This window comes from Anarrhichthys ocellatus, unplaced genomic scaffold (assembly GCF_004355925.1).
Source record: "Anarrhichthys ocellatus isolate YVR2014 unplaced genomic scaffold, GSC_Weel_1.0 scaffold6, whole genome shotgun sequence".
Classification (NCBI taxonomy): domain Eukaryota; kingdom Metazoa; phylum Chordata; class Actinopteri; order Perciformes; family Anarhichadidae; genus Anarrhichthys; species Anarrhichthys ocellatus.
The window spans coordinates 9,537,569-9,559,498 of NW_022280036.1; the positions used below are offsets into that span (position 1 = coordinate 9,537,569).

Here is a 21,930-nt window from a genome sequence, read left to right on the forward strand (position 1 = left end):
CACTATGCTCACTGTGTGTCATCGTGTTGGTGGACGCACAGGATTGCAAGTGAGTCCTCCTGTTCAAATATGCTGCAAACCCCTGTGTGCATGCTGGTGGGAAGGTCGGGCAGAGTGGTAGCTCTTTGTGCTGTTGGGAGTCTTTCATAGAAAAGGTGAAAGAAAAGATACCTTCAGCACTATTTTGGTGAGGCTATCCAGACAGGAGACTGTCCACCTTGTTCAGCACAGCAGGGGGAACCTTCAGAAGTGGTTTGGTTCTGGATTAAATGTCACAAGAATAAAGACACACACACACACACATCTCCTCTCTCCACAATTCTCTATAATGCCTCTTGACATGTTTAGAAGGAAAGAAGATAGAGTTTTCCAGCACACGTGCGTCACTCCTTTCATCTATCTCTCAAGAGGATGATGTCATGTTCGAGCCACACATTCTCAGACAGGCGCCGTAACCTCAACCAACTGACTTCATGCATTTTTTTAACGAACCTTAGATATGTAAAGGTTGTAATAATGGTTTCGGTTGATGTTCCTCCTCTTGGCCATGTCCTGATGAATGCACTGCTTCAGGGTTGTGTAAACTCTCTTTATGTTTTACTAACAATCCTTGCACACACATGAAGGTCTGGAGAAGTCATCTTAAGGCTGCAATGATCCTCGGAGTCATAGTCTATCCTGCTGAAGTGTCCTTGAGTGAGACACTTGGCCTCTAAATGCTCCAGAGGGGCAGTAAAGTGCTGCTTCCTGTGATGATGTATGTAGATGTTATAACGCTCCCTGGCATGTTAATAAACTAGTAAGCAGTGAACCATTTTTCATCTCGGCCTCTTCTGCAGGAAAAGTCGGAGCCGTCTGTGATTATAGACGACTCCATGATGTAGCTCATGTCTCTGTGCCTTGTGTAAGTAATGAGGTCAATTTGTCGTTCTCTTTTATTTAGTGCTTAATCATCGGAGGAGGCCCCTGTGGCCTGCGGACAGCCATCGAGCTCGCTTTGATGGGTGCCAAAGTGGTGGTGATTGAGAAGAGAGACTCCTTCGCCAGGAACAACGTGCTGCACCTTTGGCCCTACACCATTCATGACCTACGGGGCCTCGGGGCCAAAAAGTTCTATGGCAAATTCTGCGCAGGGGCCATAGACCACATCAGTGAGTATCTGACTTTACAGAAACAAAGCACGCTGCTGTTTTTTTTGCTTTTCATGGTTAAGTCCAGTGGACCATAAATGGAGCTGATCGATTGATTCTAAAACCACTTCTAAGAGAAGGAAATAAAGAAAGAAAATGATTATATTATTAAATACAATGACTTTACTCTGTATGAAACACTGATGTGTGCGTCTGTGTCTAAAAGGCATTCAGAAGCTGCAGCTGGTCCTACTGAAGGTCGCTCTGATTGTTGCAGTGGAGTTTCACATCAATGTGGAGTTTGTGTCGCTGTTGGAACCTCCAGAGGATCAGGAAAATGAAGGTATCCTTGCACACGTCCAAACAATAGACCCGACAGTGCTTTATTCACCCGCTGACAGATGTTTTATGATCTGCAAGTTTTGGGAAGATAAGGAGATTTGAGCAGCAGGATAAAGCTACATCAGTTTGTCAGACAGATACTGTGTAGCTTACTGGAGGGTCTGTATTTACTCTCCCACATTGTATTTTAGTGCTCTGCTCTGCTTGTGAGGCAGCAAGGGACTTCTCAACCTGCAGTATTTAATTTCATTGACAGCCACTAATAAACAGGAGACAAACATTGGCACTGATCTAGTTTTTCATCATATTTAGATGAAGTTTGCAGAGGTCAAGTATATTGACTTACTTTACTGTTCAAATGCCTGCTGTATACAGCACCCACCTATCACATTAATACCAATAAATAAACATTGTTCCCTTTTTTTAAAGCAAAATGCAGCGGTAATATCTTCAACTCTCATGTAATGATGTTTTTCTGACATTCAGCACTTCACATGGGCTTTAGACTCTCAGGAAGAAAATAACTTACATGCTGTAGTCAGGTGTTGTCTCCTCAGCTATAATAACTTTACACTGATAACAGCGAGAGCCTTGCCTAAGTTTAGACACAGACTTATCCCTCTTGTTCTGCTGTGACGAACTTAGCTGTGCCCTTGACATCATGGAATGCATTTTCCACATGGCGATATTACACAACAAACTGCCAAACCGTTACTGTGCTGGTCTCACACGCTCCTGTGCCACACACACTGCCCTACTTCAAACAACTAATATTACATCTGAAACAATGTTTTGTTCGTTAGTCAAGGTGGCAGGCCGGATCCAGTTGGCTTTCATTCAGCATTCCTTTGTAATACATCTCATGAAAAGCTAAATCTTTCCGCATTTCACCGGCATCGTAGCAACACAATGTCATCAGTGTTTAAGTGTGCCATTATATTTCTCTCTGCTGACATCTGTCTTGACTGAGACACTGTCCTTAAGCAAAAGTACCAAGCTTGTATCAGTTGACATTCTACGGGCTGATTGTTGAACTACAACACGAAGGAAATAATCCTCGGATTTATATTATGTGTCTTAATCCTTCTCTGTCTTTGTCTCCATCTCTCAGGGCTTGGGTGGAGGGCTGCAATCCGACCTGCTGATCACCCCGTGGCTAACTTTGAGTTTGATGTCGTGGTGGGGGCTGACGGACGAAGGAATACTCTGGAAGGTGAGAAGCCTGCAAACAAAAGGGGTGAACAGTAAAGATGCCTCAAGGATGTACTTGAGGATATAAAGTTACCTGTGTCTGGTCAAGGAAGTAAGAAGAAGTTAAAATATATATAGTACATGTGACTTTATTTTAAGGGCTGTCCATGTTCATGTGTTTGTATTATTGTGAAAATCTCTGAAGCATCACTTGGAGCAAGAAAGCCTTTTTTAGAGGATAATACCCAGCATATCTTCTGTTTACTGAATAATGTTTCTGGACTCTCACTTTGAACAACTTGTGCTGCATTATTTCTGTTGTGAAGCTATAAATGACGATCACCTTTTGTAAACTTATACTTGTTTGAAGCCATTTATCTCTCCCACTGGCAAAGGTTATTCATCAAACTCTGTACATAAATAGAGGCGAGCTTGGGCTCGATGAAGTAGCTGATGCAATAGCGCTGGACTCTCTTTGACTCTTTGTCCCTCTGTTTCGGTCTCCCTCCTAAAAATGCTGTCATCTAACAACCAATTCGCATCAGATGCTTATTCCTAAAAAGGGCATTTTTGGCCAGGACAAGCTGTTTAGCTCATTCTTCAATTATGATGAAGCCTGGGGGAAATGATTTTCCCCTGCAGTCAGCCTGCTTTTGAGCAGCCTTTGTGGCCTAGCTACGGTAACGCAGAGTTAAATACAATCAGATCTGCACTGCAAAGAAGAGACGGAGAGGGGAAAAGCTCCTCTGAGATTTTAAACAGTGACATCATGTAGGAGTTGTGCCGTTTAACCTCTGCCCCAAATAAGTACTTTCACTCTCTCATACATCACTTTGTAGTAAGCAACCAATCCATTTCCTTTTCCTTACTGCTCGTACAGCTTTAGATTAGTGACATTGTTGGTGAGTTCTTGCTGGTTTGAAAATGTCATTTTGAAAATCTAGCAGTGAAACGTTGAACCTGGGTGTTAATGTTTGATTTGATTGAAAGTTAGCATTGAAAGAACCTTTTGAATTCTGCTCCTGTGTCCCTGTATTGTCTTTCACAATATTTCAAATAGACTGTTGTCAAAAAATCTATTGACCTGGTTCAGTATTGCGCCGCATCGTTTGTATCCTATTTTGTGAAGATATGAATAAAATTAAATTTCTTTCTAAAAACTCTGAACAAAATGAAAGACTGTTGTATGGTATGGATGTTCTACAACCTTTACTACACTTGCAGTTCCGAAGGTTAATTGAACAAAAGCCTTTTAACTTTGATGATAGGATTTAATTCCTGGTGCTTCTTACAATCCATGGCTTTTGTTCCCTCGGCTATATAAAGGCTTACCTTCAGCTGCCTCTTATCCAGAAATAACTGCCATGTAATTATGGTTTAAGGCTAGATTTCTTTTGGTTTTGACAGACAAGCAGATTGGACTGGTTTGCTTGGCCCCTTCTTTTTTTCTTTTTTTTTTGTTTCCTGATTCTCTGTTTCATTCGTTATCTGACTTTGTCTTTTTCTCTCCCAGGCTTCAAAAGGAAGGAGTTCAGGGGGAAACTGGCGATAGCCATCACAGCCAACTTCATCAACAGGAACACCACTGCTGAAGCCAAAGTAGAAGAGATCAGCGGTGTGGCCTTCATCTTCAACCAGAAGTTCTTTCTCGACCTTAAAGAGGAGACAGGTGGGAGAGGAGCTCAGTCAAACTGCCTCACTGTGGTGTTAGCTTCCATGAATATGAATTAGATTCTGATGGGTTTCCTTAATAACAATTGAATCCCCCTTTTGTGCTTTTAAAGTTTTTTCGGTCAATTGTCATTTGTTGCAGGTATCGATCTGGAGAACATTGTGTACTACAAGGACAACACGCATTACTTTGTCATGACTGCCAAGAAACAGAGCCTGCTGGACAAGGGAGTCGTCATTAATGTAAGCAGAACATGGGTTCAGCGATCCGTAGTGTCCTTTTTTCACAGTCGTATTTTTTTAACCGTAGTTTTGTTCATTTTATCATAATAAAAACGAATCAATGATTCAATCAAATGCAACAGCCCTTCAGCTCTTTAGGTTGGGAGATAAATAGCATGGCAGCCAATGATTGCATTAGTTTTGATTAGATACAACCTGATAATCAGACTTATTCTCTTTGAATCTTCAAAATAGTTGATGTGGGTTCGCACTTCAGTGGTCTACAGCCAGGCTAGTTGTATTCATTTCAGTGTATTGTGTCCACAATCTGTACTCATAAAAGCCCCTTTGTATATGTAAATGTGTAAGATAATAAAAATGATTTAGTTTTGGCATTACTAGAAAATTCAAAGGGAACAGATCATAAAGAAAATAATCTTGGTCAGCTCAGACTTAGTCGGTGTGAACTTCTCCTGACGGTCATGCTTCTGTTCAACAGGATTACATAGACACCCAGATGCTGCTGAGCAGTCAAAATGTCAACCAGGAAGCTCTTCTTTGCTACGCCCGAGAGGCTGCTGACTTTGGCACCAACTACCAACTTCCCACGCTGGATTTTGCCATTAACCACTGCGGGCAGCCAGATGTAGCAATGTTTGACTTCACAAGCATGTACGCCTCTGAGAACGCTGCTCTGGTCAGGGAGAGGTCTGGACACCAGCTGCTGGTAGCACTGGTTGGCGACAGTCTACTAGAGGTAAAGAAGGGCAAGACGTCAATAGCACTGTAAAACTCAAAATCTCACCAAGTATATTTGTCTAATTACTAGTTAAAATATCTGATAACACTTAATATAAGACACAATTGACTAACAAGTAACATTTCAGTGAGCTGTAGGAACATATTTCCAGACAGTGCATTTTGAATACGTTATTAAATGAAAAAATACTACTTTTGGGCATTACAGGCTTATTATGACATAAAACACTTCCTAATGAAATATAGCTCAAAGTTAGTTTCCCCAGCTTATTTCAAGATCTCTTTTTATCTTGAAAGGCCTAAATATTCCATTTCATTTCAAGAAATCTGCACAGTGGTTTGGTGGCTAACACTGTCGCCTCACAGCAAGAGGGGTGTGGAGTTCGTGTGGAGTTTGCATGTTCTCCTCGTGGCAGCGTGGGTTCTTTTAAACGGATTATAAGCACTTAATGTCTTTTTTTTCCAGTGTGAGTTCAGTTCAGGTGAGTGTAAGAATCTAGCACAATGCTGAGGAGCTTGACTGCCTAGGAAAAGAAGCTGTTCCACAATCTGTTTTGTTACACAAAGACATGTTTTGCTGTAGAGTGAAGAGTCTGTGAGAAAAGAGACGGAGGTCCTTTGCGATGCTGGCAACTGTTGTTGATGTTCCTTTTTCAGTCTGTGGGCTCCTCCACCTCTTTGTATAATAACTCATTCTTGATGATGATGATGTTGCCAGTATGCACACACCTGAGCACTTGGATAATTGTGGTGGTCCTGAAGCGCACAGTTGACAAGCACCATTCTCAGAAAAATCTTAAATGTGCTAAACTCGGAATTCAGAGCATATACAGAACATCCAAACGCCTCTCAACATGGCTACGGCTGGGTGGGTGTTACGCCTTCACAAAAACAAACCATTTTGCACTTAAGCCCCATCGCCTGAGCCTTAATAATGTAATGCTTGTCTCATTCAATGTATAATAAGTAATGTCTGTCTCTGTTGTTTTGCCTGACAAATTAAAAAAGAAAGAACGTCAACAGTCTCAAAATCATATTGGCATATGATGCCTAACAATATTTTGTGCTGCTAATTGATTTTCAGTCTGATCACAATATTTGCAATAATGATTTTGTTGCTTTAAAGTATGTAGATGTTGATGTTGTTTTGTCTCCTCTCGTACGCTGACACACAATTATAATCACATACACATTATGTGTTCCTGTGCAGCCCTTCTGGCCCATGGGCACGGGTTGCGCCAGAGGCTTCCTGGCTGCCTTTGACACAGCCTGGATGGTAAACCGCTGGGCTCAGGGTCGGACAGCTCTGGAAGTGCTGGCAGAGAGGTACACACACACACACACACATTTTATGTCTTAGAAATATAAAAGTGCGTGTTTGCATATTTACGTCATCTGATACCGTTGGAAATAACACCATGTATCTTGTTTCTTTGTGTTTCTATAGGGAGAGTATTTACAGGCTACTTCCACAGACAACAACTGAAAACATTGCCAAAAACTTTGATCAGTACACCATAGACCCTGGGACGCGATACCCCAACCTCAACTCCTCTTGTGTCAGGCCGCACCAGGTGAGAGGGAGTACTCACTGTGGCAATATAACACTCTTCCTAACATCTATCCATCCATTTTCATCACATATACACAACGTCTTGAATTTGTTGTTTGTAATCGTTTTCCTTTCCCTTCCTGTTTCAGGTGCGTCACTTGTTCATCAGCAAAGAGTTGAATTCCTGCTCTCTGGAGCGTGCTGCTACCATACGTCGGCCTGTCAATCTCTGCAGACGAGGTAAATCTAACTAGACAGGATCTGTAGTTCAAAGCACAGATTTGCTGACCTTTCTTTATATTATTAAGTAGAATCTGACTGATTGATTAGGGTTTCCACTCTTCTGTTACTTTGAACGGATCCTCATATGGTCAACAGAGAAAGCTTTTAAAGAAGAGCCACCGGGTGTCCAACACAGTTATCTTGCTCTTCAAGTTTTTGAAGAGCAAGGGTCAAACACAGGGTCCTTTTAAACAGGGATGTTTAAAAAGGACCCTGTGTTTGTATTTTAAAAAATATACTTACTAACAGTAACACAGAAGCTCTATATGCTGAACTAAGCTGTTCAACTGAAGTAACTCTCGAGTCATCAAAGGCTGCGAGGAAGTACATGTCCAGACAGAAATGACAAAGATGTGTGCATACCTCAGCACCACATCTGTCATGACCTTATTTACTGGCACGCCATGTGTTGGTTCATGCTTGTGGCATCATATCCTCTTCAGCCTCTCTGAGGGTCTAGATTTTCTAACACAGCATAAATTAATGTCAGAAGTTATTTGAGAAAGAACTGCTGTGTTTTTTTGAAAAGTCTAACTAGCCATGTTTCTGTTGTAGAGTCAGAGATCAGACCGGCGAGGCTGCTTACCTGGTGCCAGAAACAGACCGAGGGCTACAGGAATGTGACGATAACAGACTTGACGTCTTCTTGGAAAAGCGGTATCGCTCTCTGCGCCCTCATCCACAGCTTCAAACCCCAGCTGATGTACGTAACACACGTCAAATGAAATCACTACCAGCCTGCAGCGCTGCATCTTTCCATCTAAAACCTGTTAACATCATCTTATCTCTTTACAGTATTAAACCCAGACATACATTCACATTGACAAATGTGTTGTTGTTTTTCATAACATCTAGTTGTGAGGAATTTAATTCTTATGGGTGTGTTAACTATGCTCGGCATGAGAGCAACTCTTTTATCAATGTGTGTTCTCTACCTCCTCATAACTAAAACACTCAACCCTGTTGAAAGTGCTGATAGATGTGAAGAAGACTTCATACATAGCTGTCTTTTGCGTAAACCTAGCTGGTAGTACAGAGTGCAAACAGAGGAGTTTTTAGAGGGCAGGTGTGTACATTTCACACGTTTTTACCAAGGCCATTTTGTAAGTGAGATTACCAACTAAACTGAAATAAATACTGGTTATTTCAGTACCTTTTTATTAATGTGGATCCTCCAAAAATATTATTGAGTAGTCTTTCATTCTAAATAATGGTCCTTCCTATCTGTTTATCTGGAGCCATGGATAAAAACAACTCATGTGGGATTTGGTGTACTTTATCACCAACTTTTGGGACAAAATCTTACCTAAAAAACAGAAACCGTGCATTAGTTTCCACTTTTTAGAGTTAGACTGCCTTGCACGGCATGGAATTAGCCAATGCAACTGTAGATTAGTACATTTACAGATCTAATTATATCCTCTCACTCTTTAATTATTGCCTTCATACCTCGCCACATGCCACTACAATTTCATGTGGTCCTGTGAGTTTCCAGGAACTACTGGCATTTTTCCCCTTCCCTCCTCCATATGCATGCCTGTCAGCAGAGCAGGCTGCAGAGAGTTGAGCAGGTTCGTAGAAAAGAAAGAAAGGGAGAAAGAGCAAGCCTCTGCACTTACAGAATAACACCAACGCCTGTGTGTGCTGCTGCTAGGTTACTGCCCCCCTCTTTACATTATCTCTGATGGTGTCTGCACACCGTCGGTGTAGGTAAAGACATCAGAGCTGGGTTTTTCTGCCAAGTAATTTGCAGCCATTTTCTCCTGCAATATGAGAAACAAGTTCTTCTGCAGGGCTTAAAATAGATTGAATAAGTTAAGTTTCAGTATAAAGTCATTCTATTGTGCTTACCTCAACTCTTTTCATATCAGTGTGCATATTATCTTACACTCTGCCCAACATCAGTCACCTGACGCCTACATGAAATGGAAGTCAAGAAATAATCCTTTAAAGAATCTCAGCCCTTCAAACCTCACTGTTACATTCCTGCCTCATTATTCAGTGAAATTCTGCTGGTCATGATACTGGAAAGTCTGCATTTCAGAAACAATAAGAAGTGAACATATGTTAAAAGAAAATCTAATTAATTAAGTAAATATCATTATGTATGCATGGCAGAATGATCAGTGGAAATGCAAACCAGAAATAGACGGAGGTAAATGGTTTCACAATCAAAATGTAAACCCTACTGTGGCTGAAACAGTAACTATGACATACAGTATGTACTCAGAATCTGTTTTTATTACCTTCCTCTTACTCGAGCCACCATTACTGTCTTTTTCCATCAGAGATTTTGACTCATTAATCGAGGAAGACCACTCTGCAAACCTCCAGCTGGCTTTTGACATCAGTGAGCGTGAATTTGGGATCGGATCATTCACATCTGTGAAGGAGCTGAGTCCTGATCAGGAGTTGGATAAGACCAGGATGATCACCTACCTGTCCAAGTTCTACGAGCTGTTGCGTGGCACACCCCTACCTGCCTCAGGTAGTCTGCTCTACTGTTCTCTACTCTACTCTACTCTACTCTACTGTATTGTAATCAACTCTGTAGTTGTCTTATCTTCTCTATTTCTGGTCTTCATCTTCTTCAATGTATTCTATGATTAAAATGTTTAGAAAACCAAAATTCCAGTGAGAGAGAATGTATCAAATTCCATTTGGTTTCTTCTAAAAATGTGTGTGTTGTGCAGTCCTATTAGTCAAGTATGGTGCTGGTATGGCATGAGAGGAATGTGTGTCTGTACCAGAGTGGACTTCTGTAGTCTGGGAGTCTTGACGACATTAAAACATCCATCACTGCCTGTCTCTACTGAAAGGATGTTTAATGCTTACCTACAGTATACTTTGTTGTTCTATTTAACGTCGGCCAGCCATTCACCTTTCTCTGACATACAGCTGAGTGATTCAATAAGCTTTGAAGTGGCCGCGCATGTAGCGATGCGTCTCTGTGTGATCAGGGCCTATGGTTTTTTTTTGGTTGAACATTGCTCTTCACAAATGCAGTAACTCTTTTTTTCCAGACCACTTATATGACTTTCCTAATCTACATGGCCATTGTTCATTGATATTATCTGACATTTATGGCTGTAACCTGTGGAAAGTATGAAAACTCTAATGCAGCCACGTGTTTTACTGCAGGTTCCAGAGGAGTGGATGAAAACAATGAAGATTATCCATCTAAGGAAGTGAGAAGTAATAATAATGTGCTCAACCTGGCTCTGCCCAGGAAACGGGTACCGAAGGTAACTCCACACTGAAATGTTTCGATCTGATGTACTAAATACAAAAAGTTGATTCTCTCTGACTCCCAATGTTTTTATTTCCAGTTCATATGGGACTCTTTCTATATACATGCAGCATGTCATTGTTAGATGTGTTTTAAAGGACAATATGTCCCTGTCGTTTTTGGCTTGAAGCTCCCCTTCCTTTGACCGTTGGATATTCAGTCTTTCCTTGTGCTTTACAGGATGAACAGAAGTCGGACGGTACAGATCCCATTTACAAAAGGAGGCGGAAATTCTGCAGTTATCTGGAGGAGGTTTGTTGTTTAACTACCTACTTGTAATTTCAAACTTAACATGTAGAAGAAAATTCTGTTGATCTTGATGTAGGATCTTGTCTGTTGCCCCGACTCTCGTCAGGCCACCAATCTGTCGAGTAATGGCTCCGCAGTGCAAGAGGACCGAGAGCCGAAGGAAAACAGGGTGCGCTCAATGGCTACTCAGTTGCTGGCCAAGTTTGAAAGCACACAAAGCCACACCGTCCGGAGAAAACAGGTACAAATACACAACTGTGTTTTAGCCCCTAAGATTAAAAAATATATTAATTTACTGTACTATAGTTATGGTTTTCATTGTTGTCCTGTAATTAAGTTCATATGTGTGAATATACTGTGTATATGTTTTTATTTATCGACAGACAAAATACTTTGTACATCTTTTCTTCATAAATATAGTTAAAAAGGGCTATTTGCCTTTTTCATGGATCATGAATATGTTTTAAACTTGTTGTGAGCTGGAGCTCTGACAGCAGTCTGCGGTTTTAATCTGACAAAACTTTCCTTTTGCTAATTCTACAAAGTCTATTCTTGTCTGTTTTTTTCCAGCATTCATTCTTTTCAGCCTTTTTCTATTTCTGTGCCTTTTTATTAACGGTCTTCCTAACCTTCCTGCAAAATCTCAGTCAGACTGTGAGGAGTCCTCCCCGCTTCAAACTCTTGACCTGGCTGAGGGTCTGCACATTAAACTCAGGCCTCCGATCCCACCTAAACCTCCTCCTGAGATGCAGGTAGTCTGGAGCTGCTAGACGGCAGTTTAGACACACAAACTGTACAAACGGTAATCAAAGGCATCAGGACAGTCTTTAAAACTAGTGACCGTCTGTAAAGCTTCAAGTAAATGAGAAAAGTCAATCATACACACATGCGTGCATGCATACACACACACACACACACACACACACACACAGACATGTATGTCATGTTTATGTGTACGCACTGTACTATATACAGTGTGTACATAAACAACCCATGTTATGCTGAAATTATATAATTTGCCTAAATTAGGAGTTTCCGTTTCTCCTGTAAACAACCTTACTGGTGGTTTTACATTCTGCAGTCTCGACTGACTCGGACCCTCATTTCACACCAGAAACTAAATAAGAATGAAAACTCAAATAAATACAGTTATATATATGTACTTAATCAAGTAAACAATGCAAACTACCTCTTTTGGAAATAAAGTTACGGCTAATATTTGGACAGCAGTACAAAGTTACTTTTTTAAAACTCAAAATAATTCGCATTCAATCTGAGTTAAATGTAGCTATTGGTTGTAGACTCCAAGGTCTCAGATGTCAGACTGCCCCTTCAGTTCTTAACTTCCCTTAAAAGAAGGTTTTAAAAACAACCTGCTTAATTACCATTTGATGATACATAACTCTGGCAAAACATGAAGCAGACAGAATAAAGTGTTAATGCTGTGCTGGCATGACTAACACCTAAAAAAGAATTGCAAAAAAATAGCTTTGAAAATATTTGGCAGCATTGTAAAGCGCTTTGATGATTTGTAGTTAATGGGCTAAAACAAAACCATCTGCGTGGTTCTACAGCCTTTAAGTGAATTCATGTCTCACAGTTTGGTTGCTTGACGAGGAGCTAAACCACAGCTCACATGTGCACTACTGTATATTATCCCTTTCAGTTTGAGGTCAGTATCAGAAAAGCAGCAGATCACTTAGTGCGCCTGCCTCCAAAGACTCTGCCCAAACCTCAGCTCCAGCCTGAGTCCCTGCACCCATTTTCAGTAATGAAGCTCAGACATGTTGATCGGACGCACGCTGAGACGAAGCCCCAGCCTCAGCCGGAGAGTGCAGACCCCCCTGCTTCTTCTCCCTCCTGCCAGTCAGCAATCCATTTCATGTCAAGAGTGCTGCAGCGCCTCAGGGAGGTGGACGAACACGTCTCTGAGGTGATCACTATCTGTCTATCAACTATCTCCTCCTTCATATATTTAACTTCTTCTCTGTTCTCTTTTCAACCCCTTGTGATTGTTGCATGACCTGATCCCCAAAAATGCCCCCGAGTGAATGTTGATTGTATATCATACCCTGATTATACATTTAGGCTTGTGTAATGTGTAGGCAGAGGGTGAAGGCAGCCCCTTAATTGTCCAGCCTGACGAAAATGGCAAGAGCAGGCCTACAGACCTGGCCAAGAGCTGAGACAGGCACATGGGCGGATTACTGGCCAGTCAGAGTCTGTGTGGAACAGGTCGGCCAGGACCGGGCTGCAGGCACTGGCTTACAGGTCTGCCAATAAGCTATTTTGATTATTCAGATTTGCCAAAAAGCTGCCTGTCTTGGCTTAGATCTGCAAAATAGCTTTCCTTATCAAATCAATTAGTGAGTTTTTTTTTTTTGTTGAGAACAGTGGTGATGTGTGAAATATTGAAGCATCTCATCCAGTTTCACCTGGATCTTCTTAAAATAATGAAAACAATCAAAATAAATTTCTACTAATTCACTATTGGAAAAACCTGCCATAAAAAAGGGTTATTTTTGTGACCACTGCTCCTCTTTGTCATTGCAGCTTGTCTGTGTTTTTACATGGTCGTTTATGGGACTTCTGTGTATTCTTACATATTGAAACATTTTCAGTTTTCTTGACAGATGCACCTGCAATTTCCACACGAATCATCTGTCTTTGCTCTGTTTGTTTCACCTTTCTTTCATGTGCAGGTTGTTATGCTTCTTTTATAGCTGACAAAAAGCTGCTAACTGGCTTATACTGTATGTAGGCTAACAGTGTTTGTAATTATAATTAAAGGAATAGTTTGGCATTTTTGGGAAATTTGCTTATACACTTTCTTGCCGAGAGTTAGATGATAAGATACTGCTGTCTGTGTGTTAAGTACAGAGCAGGAGGCAGGAGGTGATTAGTCTGTGTAAGCTAGTCTAATCTCTCTCTGGATCTGGCTCCATACTGTACGTGCTGACATGAGAGTATTGATCCTTTAATTCCAACAAAGTGAAAAGGGGAATTTTGTCCACCCCTGTATTATCAGTGTGTAGATAATCCAACTTTGTTCATAAAGCTTTTCAAATGATCTTACATTTTATGATTATCCTTTTAATTGATGTGCTTTCTATTTTGGCCTTGACGACTCCATACTTCACTATGGCATTTATTAATGTCTATATTTCTTTGGCTGAACCGACGTAGTTGTCTCTGATTTCTGTGCCAAGTCTTTGTGGCTGTCTCTGTTTTCTGCTCCAGTACAGCATGAGTAACCACATCAAGTGGGGTGTGAAATTAACGTAATAAGGCAGCTTTCTTTCCACACACCGACGCTATTGTTCTTGTCCCAACAATAGTCTACACACTTAGCTGTCAAATCCTGCTTCTTATTGGGAAAGCAGAACAGAAAGGTCTTTCATCATTTAACCGTGCGCTGCGTATCAAATGGTTATTAGTCTGCCTAATTATGTCTAGACACAGAAAGCTCCATTTGTTAGTGGGAGAATGTGTCTAACTGTACTGAGGAGGCCAGACTCATGGCTCTTCTTTTTATCCTGTGTCATCCTGCAGAAAAAAGCTCAGACACAACAGGCTAGAGAGTTTCACTCAAAGAGTATAAAGGAAAAAGCTGTTCACCTCAGTGGGTTGTTCTCATCAGACAGCTCTGCTGAACTCAAGGTGACTATCTCAAGCTTGGTGTGTGACGCCACCCTGGCCTTGTTTTTTGCACTACCTGCCCTTCAGTGTATTTGCGTGTGTGTGTATTTGCGTGTGTGTGTATTTGCGTGTGTGTGTATTTGCGTGTGTGTGTGTATTTGCGTGTGTGTGTGTATTTGCATGTGCGTGTGTATTTGCATGTGCGTGTGCATGTGCATGTTTGGCATCACCAGTGATGCATGCAGCCAATTTTCTCCCTCGTCCTTTATTTTTGTACACTTTCATATGTCTAGATGCAGGGAATTCTGTCATAATAATGCAATGACTTTTTTTCATCAAGGTAACACTTAAAGTGACTATATTATATTTTATAATAACAATGTATCAAATGCCAACATTAAAACAATGTGATAGGGGTCAAAGGGCCTCATATTGTTGAACCTACAGAGAATTCATTCCTGAATCTGCAACTCTTCTCCCCTTTACGAGGTTTACATCAAGTGTATCGTGTGACAATAGGACAATAAAGAATATCTTATCTTATCTTATAGTGAGTTTCAGCTCATTGTTTACGATGTTTGGTCCATAATTTTAGTGTTTTGATTCACTCTCACTGCTCACATAGTGTGAACTTTGGCCACAGCAAGCTGCTGTTTTCAGTGAAAAAGCTAAAGAAATCCACTGTACACTACCTGATGACCACCAAACATCAGATAGACACAGATGGCAATTAGCTGATGAACATAGAGTTACTGGAGACCAAAAACCGAGCTAAAAGAAAGGGGATATTTGACTTACATTCATCAGGTGACTACAAACATGACTCAAAGTGAATGATGATGGTTTTCTGTCACTACTGGAGGTGTAAATAAGCAACTGTGTGCGAACAAGTTTGCTATAGCACATGTCGTTCTCAAATGTTCCCATAAAGTTGAAAGAACAGCTCTCTAAAACGCTGCAACAAACGCTGAACACTTAACAACTTGATGAAGTTAAATCTGTTGTACTATTAGACTAGCTTAGTTTTATCTCTGTGTACCTAATAATCTGGCAAAAAGAGGTCATATGCATGATGTAATATTTGTTTCAGCTGTGAAGGCTCAACATATCTTGGTCATCCTAAAGGCAGCACGCAGAGGGCCCGTTCTAAAACAGCTTAAAAAACAAGCATCAAAGCCCAAGATTTACATTGTTATCATGTACTTTCTTAATTATAATGGACATATTTATGAGTTAGGACTGCTGCTTTGCATGAGAGATTTGCTTTTAACTGCTGTTTCTGCCCAGTGTGCTTTTAATTACCAGCAGTCCTCACAGAAGAGAAGCGTGCTTTCTTGTGATGGCACTTTGTGTGTTCCTCGGCTCCACCCAACCCAAACAGCCTGCTCTAACTCAACAGCCAGATTTTACAATTTAATATAAAAGAACAACTCCTGATACCCAGTGTTAGGATTAGTGAGCAGTTGCAAATGAGTCTGAGGCTGTAGACTTTAAGGGGAAGACAACAGTCCCCCTCCCTGAAAATGACCCGACACAGAGTCTCATGGACCTCACCATCACCTCAACTGTCACTCAAAACATCCCCAAGATGATATTAAAACAAGGAGGTGACACTGACAAGAAAAGCATTCATTGAAACAGCTGTGTGTTCCTGATCTTGTCACATTCTCACTCTTCCTGCATGTAATACCACCTGTGTTTCTACACATGCCAACACCTCAAAGTGTAACTAATGCAATGAAGAGTTTCTGGCAAAAGCTATGTGACCTGTGAAAAATATTCAACATGAACGTTTAATCTTGAACTTGGAAAAAGAAACTGAAAGTCTACTTGCTAGCAAAGAAAACCAGGTATGTAGACTACAGGTTAAGAGTTAAAAGTGCAGAAATAAAACTAGATTAAACATATTCAATATTCAAAAAGGCTTTCTGATGAAGAAATGTTTGGAGGAATTTGTTTTTGTGACACAAATTGTAAAGAGAGTTTGTATATTGCATCTTCATGAATGTGCCGTTTGGGTTGTTTATGTGATCTTCTGTTTATGATCTAAGTATTTAATTGCCTGGGTTTAAGTAGTGGTAAATGCTATCTGAAGGATTGAGGTCAGTGTTTTTTTTACATTAGTGCTTATCACTCTGCCTGTACTCTGTTTCCCAGGGCGGCTCAGTACGAAGGGCGTTCCCCCCGTCAGGTGACAAGTGTCACTCATGCGAGAGGCGTGTTTATATGGTGGAGAGGGTCTGTGCCGAGGGGCTCTACTTCCACAGGGAATGTTTCCGCTGTTCCACCTGCAGCTCTGCCCTGCGACAGGGAGCACATGCCTTCGACTCTGAACAGGGTATGTGTCATCCGATATCATCTCTCTGAATCTGAATCCAGATTTTACTAATAAATCTACTTTGTACTGACACTTTGCTGTAATCTTACAGGAAAATTGTACTGCAAACTTCATTTTGATCAACGCAACAATGGGACAAACCTACAGAGGGCTTTTTCTCTGCGCTCAGTGAGTACTTTGCATTTCTAAAAGTATCCATCTTATTCTAGCAATATTTACTGTGAGATTGTGAACTCCTCTGTTGTCTGTCTTTAGGATCTTTCTGGAGCTGGAGCTCAGGAGCTATGTGTTGATGATGGACAGAGCTTGGAGTCCAGCAGCACAGCAGACCTGGAGAGTCGATCCTCAGCAGGTATCTGCAGCTCGTTCATGAGGAAACACCTGAGCCGGCCCCTGAGTGTGATTCGTGCTGTGTGTAACGCCCCCGGGTATCTGTCCCATCGTGTGCGTAGTACAGCACAGGCCCTCGCTGGCCACCTGAGGGACAATGCCCAAGACTATGCGTTCCTGTACGAGCTACTGAGTATGAGCTTGCCCCTGCTGCTTGTTCTACAAGAGGTACTGCTGCAGATGCACTCAGAGGCTGTGCCTGATGGGCCCAGCTCTCTACAGGCTCTACTGCTGTGGCTGCAGGAGCATATAAGGCACAGGCTCCTCTAGACACTCAGCAGACTCCAGCTGTTAATATTTGACTGCAAATGCCAATAAACATGTAGCTGGGGTGCACATTAGCAGGAGAGTTCTTGTCATAATACCATTTGTAGCCGTGCACAAGTAACTTTTGTATTGTTTTACTTTCCTTTTTTTTTTTTTGATGATACTGCTCTCAGTGTCTTGGATGTACTCGTGCATCAGTCAAAGAAGAGACACTGTAGGTTGCTCATGCAACTTTTTTGCAAATTACCACAGGGGTCAATGAAAGCTGCACCAATTATTTTTGCAGTGGGTTTGATGTGGAAACCGTACATAATTTGCACACTTAGAATAAGGTAAACAAATAGATTTAAGGTAGTTAGAATGAAAACAAAACAGGCCAAAGTCAGTGCACTTGATACTGCTGATATCATCTTTGCTGTAGAACTTTTTACGACCTGTCTTAGAAAATTGACCCTGCGGTTAAAATTGCTTAACTCAGGTTATGACTGACTAACTTGATGCACTTTATCTTTGGGATCGGCCTCGTTGGCGCAGCAGTAAACTGTCACATTAAAAAGCCAGCTCTCATGTTAACGCTGACCACCAGACAGGTTTTCTTTTGACTATGCATATGTGCTCTTGACATATCTTTTTTTTTTTTTTTTTTCTTTCTTGTGTATGTGTTTTCTGCACATGTCAACAATTTGCTCATTCTTTTTTTAAACTCTTACCATTCGGTTTACTTTCATGGGCAGTTTTTATTGATTCTTGAATGGATAAAACCAAAGAATCTGTCTGGTGAGTTTCTCTCTCAGTATTTAGTTTTTACTTTGCTGCCATCTACTGTTGACTTTCAGAAAAACTATGAAAACAAAATGATAAACCCCACCCCTTCATTTTTTTTATAACCTCACTCTGTATAACAATACAGACAATTACGTTTTAAATGATTGATTTAAGAATTATTGTTCTGATTTACTGTAGACAATAGAAGCTGGTGAGCATGTTGTGATGTGTTTGAATGTGCTTGCCACTCTTGCCGAAATTGTAAAGCATGTTGTTGCCTCTTTGACTGGAAGCTACAGTTGCTTCCTATCCAGATACACTAATCTAATCTAGCGATGCTTATGAACCCCTTCATGCTCATGATTTTTGTTTATAAAATATTTGAAAATGATATTTGCAAAGACTTCAGGCATTATTGTACGTGTTTACAGCATGATGTGCTGGATATGAAGTTTATGTTTTGTTGTCGGCTACATAATGTTTCATGTTGATTTATTTAATCTGCTGCATGTACTATGAGCTGGTTGACAGTGTTATAAAATACCAAAGAACTGTTCTCACACACACTGACTGGACTTGTGTAACATTTACTTTATACATCTGTAAGACAACAGTCAACACCGCATGTGTAATGGTGCCAACATACAAACATCGTCTTCGAATGAATGTCAGTATTTTACTTTGTTTTCATAAATATTTCCTATTGTAGTGCTTTCAGCCGTTATTAGTGTCTGTATGTTCTCATCTTTCTCTTTTCCTCTTGTTCAGCTGAAGCCTTTTATGAAGAGGGTGAGCCAGCTGGATGGTTAGGAGAAATTCAATTTTAAAGGTGATCACCTGCATGGTCATGTCGTCATGCGTCATACTTGTGATGTGTCTGCAGATACTGACGATAAATAACTGACCAAAAGTGTCTGGTGTCACTTAACGACATCGCTGAAGTGATTAAAAATCTTTGTTTGAAGTTTTGACAAAACTAAACTCATAACTAATGAGCGGCCTCAGCGTTTGTCATTGATCATCCAGCTGTTTTTGGAATGATACTAACTAAGCCTGGTTCAAGACCCCTGAATTGCTGCCTACACCTCCTACTTTTCTAGTGGTCCAAATAGTATGAATACTGAAATTAAAGTCTGATTTCCGCACTAGTACTAACTTGTAAAGAGAAGAAACCAAGGAAACGTCAAATCAGGTTTTATTCCAACTTTATTTTCTCAAAACATCAATTTGTCAGATCAAAATTGGTTCCGTTAGTATTTACAAATAGTTGACCAAACTATTTGCACAAAGGACTATTCTCATTTAGAGCTTTTGATTGTATCACAAAAGTTGCCAGCAGTTGTCAAGGTTTTGCAAATGTTTGAACTTTTATTTCTCCAAGAACTTCCAAGATCCACTTTGACTGTTTTCCAGGTGAGTAGTAATATTTACTTAAATTTGTAACCAACATGAACAAGGACTCTTTAAAGTGCGCACTGTTGCCGTTGTTTGCACTGTTAGTTTCATTAGCTGCTAGCCGCCATCTCAGCTGTTGCCACGTTGAGAGCCGTGGGGAGGCAATCCCTCAATCATATGCTCTGAATTTGACATTGATCAACTTTTAAATAAAAACAAAACAAAGTTATTCAGTTGTTCTGTCAAACTCGCCTTGTATGGTTTGTGCAATGGTCTGTGTAACACTTCCCTGATTTAAAAACAAAAAAAAAAAAAAGTTTTTATTTGTACAGTCATATTTTCATGATGATCTGACAATAACGGCAAAAAACCACTTAACGTTTCCATTTAGAGGTTCAATACAGCACCATTTAGAGAAACCTATTTCGGTGTGTGTGTGCATTGACCTCTGTAACTTTATATTTGTCCTGGTTTATAAAACACATTAGTGGCATTTTTCTGCCTCCTAACTTAAAATGGAAAGTGCATCCCTATTCAGGGATGCAATTTGTGCACAGAGGACTGAACCTCGATTGACTAAAGAAATTGCTGTGATGCATGATTCTACTTGTAAAAAAGTCCTTGACTCTACGACACCAGTTTGGATTCTGTTGATACTTCTGTTCTTCCTTTGCTTTTAGAGTAAATATTGAAGGTTAATTACACTTTAAAAAAAACAAGATGTCCACCATTTAACATTTCCGCCATGGCTTTTACTCGTACTGTTATTTTAATGATAATACATTCTACTGTATCTTCATAAGTATAGATACAGTATATGCAAACACTAAATGGAATAAAGGCACCCTTTTCCATGCATGCCAGTAGCTAAACTGTATTAAATACGCGGAAGTTCTTTTATTTATCTCATTAACGTTGTCTAAGTCAAGGATGAGATCTCGTGGGTTCATATTTCGAGTCATTTTGGCCTGTGATGTTTAGCAGAGAACACAATTTAAACCAGAAGTTGCTGTTTATGCACCAAAAGCTCTACTCCTTAATGCGCCACGACAGCCAACAAACTAACGCATAGCTTTTCGAATGAATTATCCTCTCCATGCCGTGTTGTTCCTATGTCAGCTCTAAATTTATAAATAATGTTTGTGCATCTTTGTTGTTCATCTAATGCTCCTTTTGTGCCATTTCTATTATATCACCCCAAAAAAATAAAATCTTGCTCTTTAGAGAGTACTTACGAGCATTTCAGCCTCTAAAAGCTTGTTTTATGAGCACAGAATGTGACGGAGCCTAACTTTTTAATAACACTTATTGTGCCCATATTACAATGTATCAGTGAATCCCTACATTTTAAAATCAGTAAGCACAGATTGACACCAACAAATCATCAGAGTCTTACGCAGTAAAGGAGATGAGCTACATGAAAATATATTTGATTGTTTATATAATAAATACAAAAACTGGTGATCATTTCTGGCATCAACAAATTAATGTTTTGTCCTCTTTGTTCTGAACTTTTTAATGAATTAACAGTACTGTTGGTAAAAACCGTAACACCTCAAAGATCCTTAACAATTTCAAGATACACATAAGATACACATTTAAAATTGTATGCAGCAGTCAAGAGTGTGCATGTTTACTGATCTACATTACAATGTTTGTTTCTCATTCAGAAGCTGCCATGCAAGTGAGGTGTCGCTTCACCCACAGAGGACTGAGATTTAAAGAATAATTAGAATTCTTCGTGACATTGTTGTATATAATTGTTTAGAATTAATGCTGACTTCTTGAAAGGGTGTAAAACATTTATTCTTGTTTTGTGGAGCGATTCCTGGATTGCTTTTTGTGCCACAGTATTTCTCAATAAATGTTATGTGTTGTTGGCTGATATCTGACTTTGTTTATCAGACTTAAATGATTTTAAGCTGGTTCAGTTTCATTACCTATGATCTACAATGTGATTCTATATAAAAAGTGAACCAATTATCAAACATAGCTTGTCTGTACATCAAACTGGTTTCTGTCTGGTTGATTAAATCATTTTTGCAGCGTTATCTTTAAAATAAAAGATCCCATAGAAAAGTGAAGTCTTTCTTACCGAGCTTGACCAACCAAACTCTTGAATACCCTCGCATCTCTCTCCGTGAGCAGGAATTCACCTCTGTATCTCTGAATAACTGGGCTAAAATCTGGTTGGTAAAGCACATAATAAAAGAGAACTTCCCTGTGTCCTCTTTAGTCCTGAAAGTCTAACATTTTAAAAGGAAAGTGCTCTCCTGTGTCTGGTTAAGGAATGCACTTGGAGCTGCAAGGGCTAAGCCTCTATTGACTTGAGAAAATTGCTTGGTACAAAAGATTAATTTAAGTGTTTAAGTTAAGCACAATAGTATTTCAGAGTGTGAACTAAAAGAAGTCCTTGACTCTACAAAATGAGTTCATATTGTGAATGAAA

General features: G+C 40.1%; 1 protein-coding gene across 10 annotated transcripts in view; it reads left to right on the top strand.

Annotated features, from left to right (window-relative positions):
• The window catches only part of mical2a (microtubule associated monooxygenase, calponin and LIM domain containing 2a), a 34,477-nt gene extending 12,917 nt beyond the window's left edge, over window positions 1–21,560 (top strand). For 3 of the 10 annotated variants that reach the window (XM_031846128.1, XM_031846126.1, XM_031846127.1), the window contains 20 exons: window positions 944–1,151; window positions 1,357–1,473; window positions 2,584–2,685; window positions 4,177–4,332; window positions 4,477–4,577; window positions 5,056–5,313; window positions 6,526–6,641; window positions 6,763–6,889; window positions 7,017–7,107; window positions 7,705–7,852; window positions 9,438–9,637; window positions 10,291–10,394; window positions 10,619–10,690; window positions 10,794–10,928; window positions 11,335–11,439; window positions 12,354–12,620; window positions 14,240–14,347; window positions 16,484–16,664; window positions 16,756–16,832; window positions 16,920–17,658. In XM_031846128.1, coding sequence (XP_031701988.1) covers window positions 944–1,151; window positions 1,357–1,473; window positions 2,584–2,685; window positions 4,177–4,332; window positions 4,477–4,577; window positions 5,056–5,313; window positions 6,526–6,641; window positions 6,763–6,889; window positions 7,017–7,107; window positions 7,705–7,852; window positions 9,438–9,637; window positions 10,291–10,394; window positions 10,619–10,690; window positions 10,794–10,928; window positions 11,335–11,439; window positions 12,354–12,620; window positions 14,240–14,347; window positions 16,484–16,664; window positions 16,756–16,832; window positions 16,920–17,324 — 3,078 coding nt within the window. In that variant the 3' untranslated portion in view covers window positions 17,325–17,658. Of the gene's footprint in view, window positions 1–943; window positions 1,152–1,356; window positions 1,474–2,583; window positions 2,686–4,176; window positions 4,333–4,476; window positions 4,578–5,055; window positions 5,314–6,525; window positions 6,642–6,762; window positions 6,890–7,016; window positions 7,108–7,704; window positions 7,853–9,437; window positions 9,638–10,290; window positions 10,395–10,618; window positions 10,691–10,793; window positions 10,929–11,334; window positions 11,440–12,353; window positions 12,621–14,239; window positions 14,348–16,483; window positions 16,665–16,755; window positions 16,833–16,919; window positions 17,659–18,854 lie in introns of those variants that run through there. The other 7 variants (XR_004212742.1, XM_031846132.1, XM_031846133.1 and 4 more) reach the window with 7 other exon arrangements.
• Window positions 21,561–21,930: the final 370 nt, after the last annotated feature.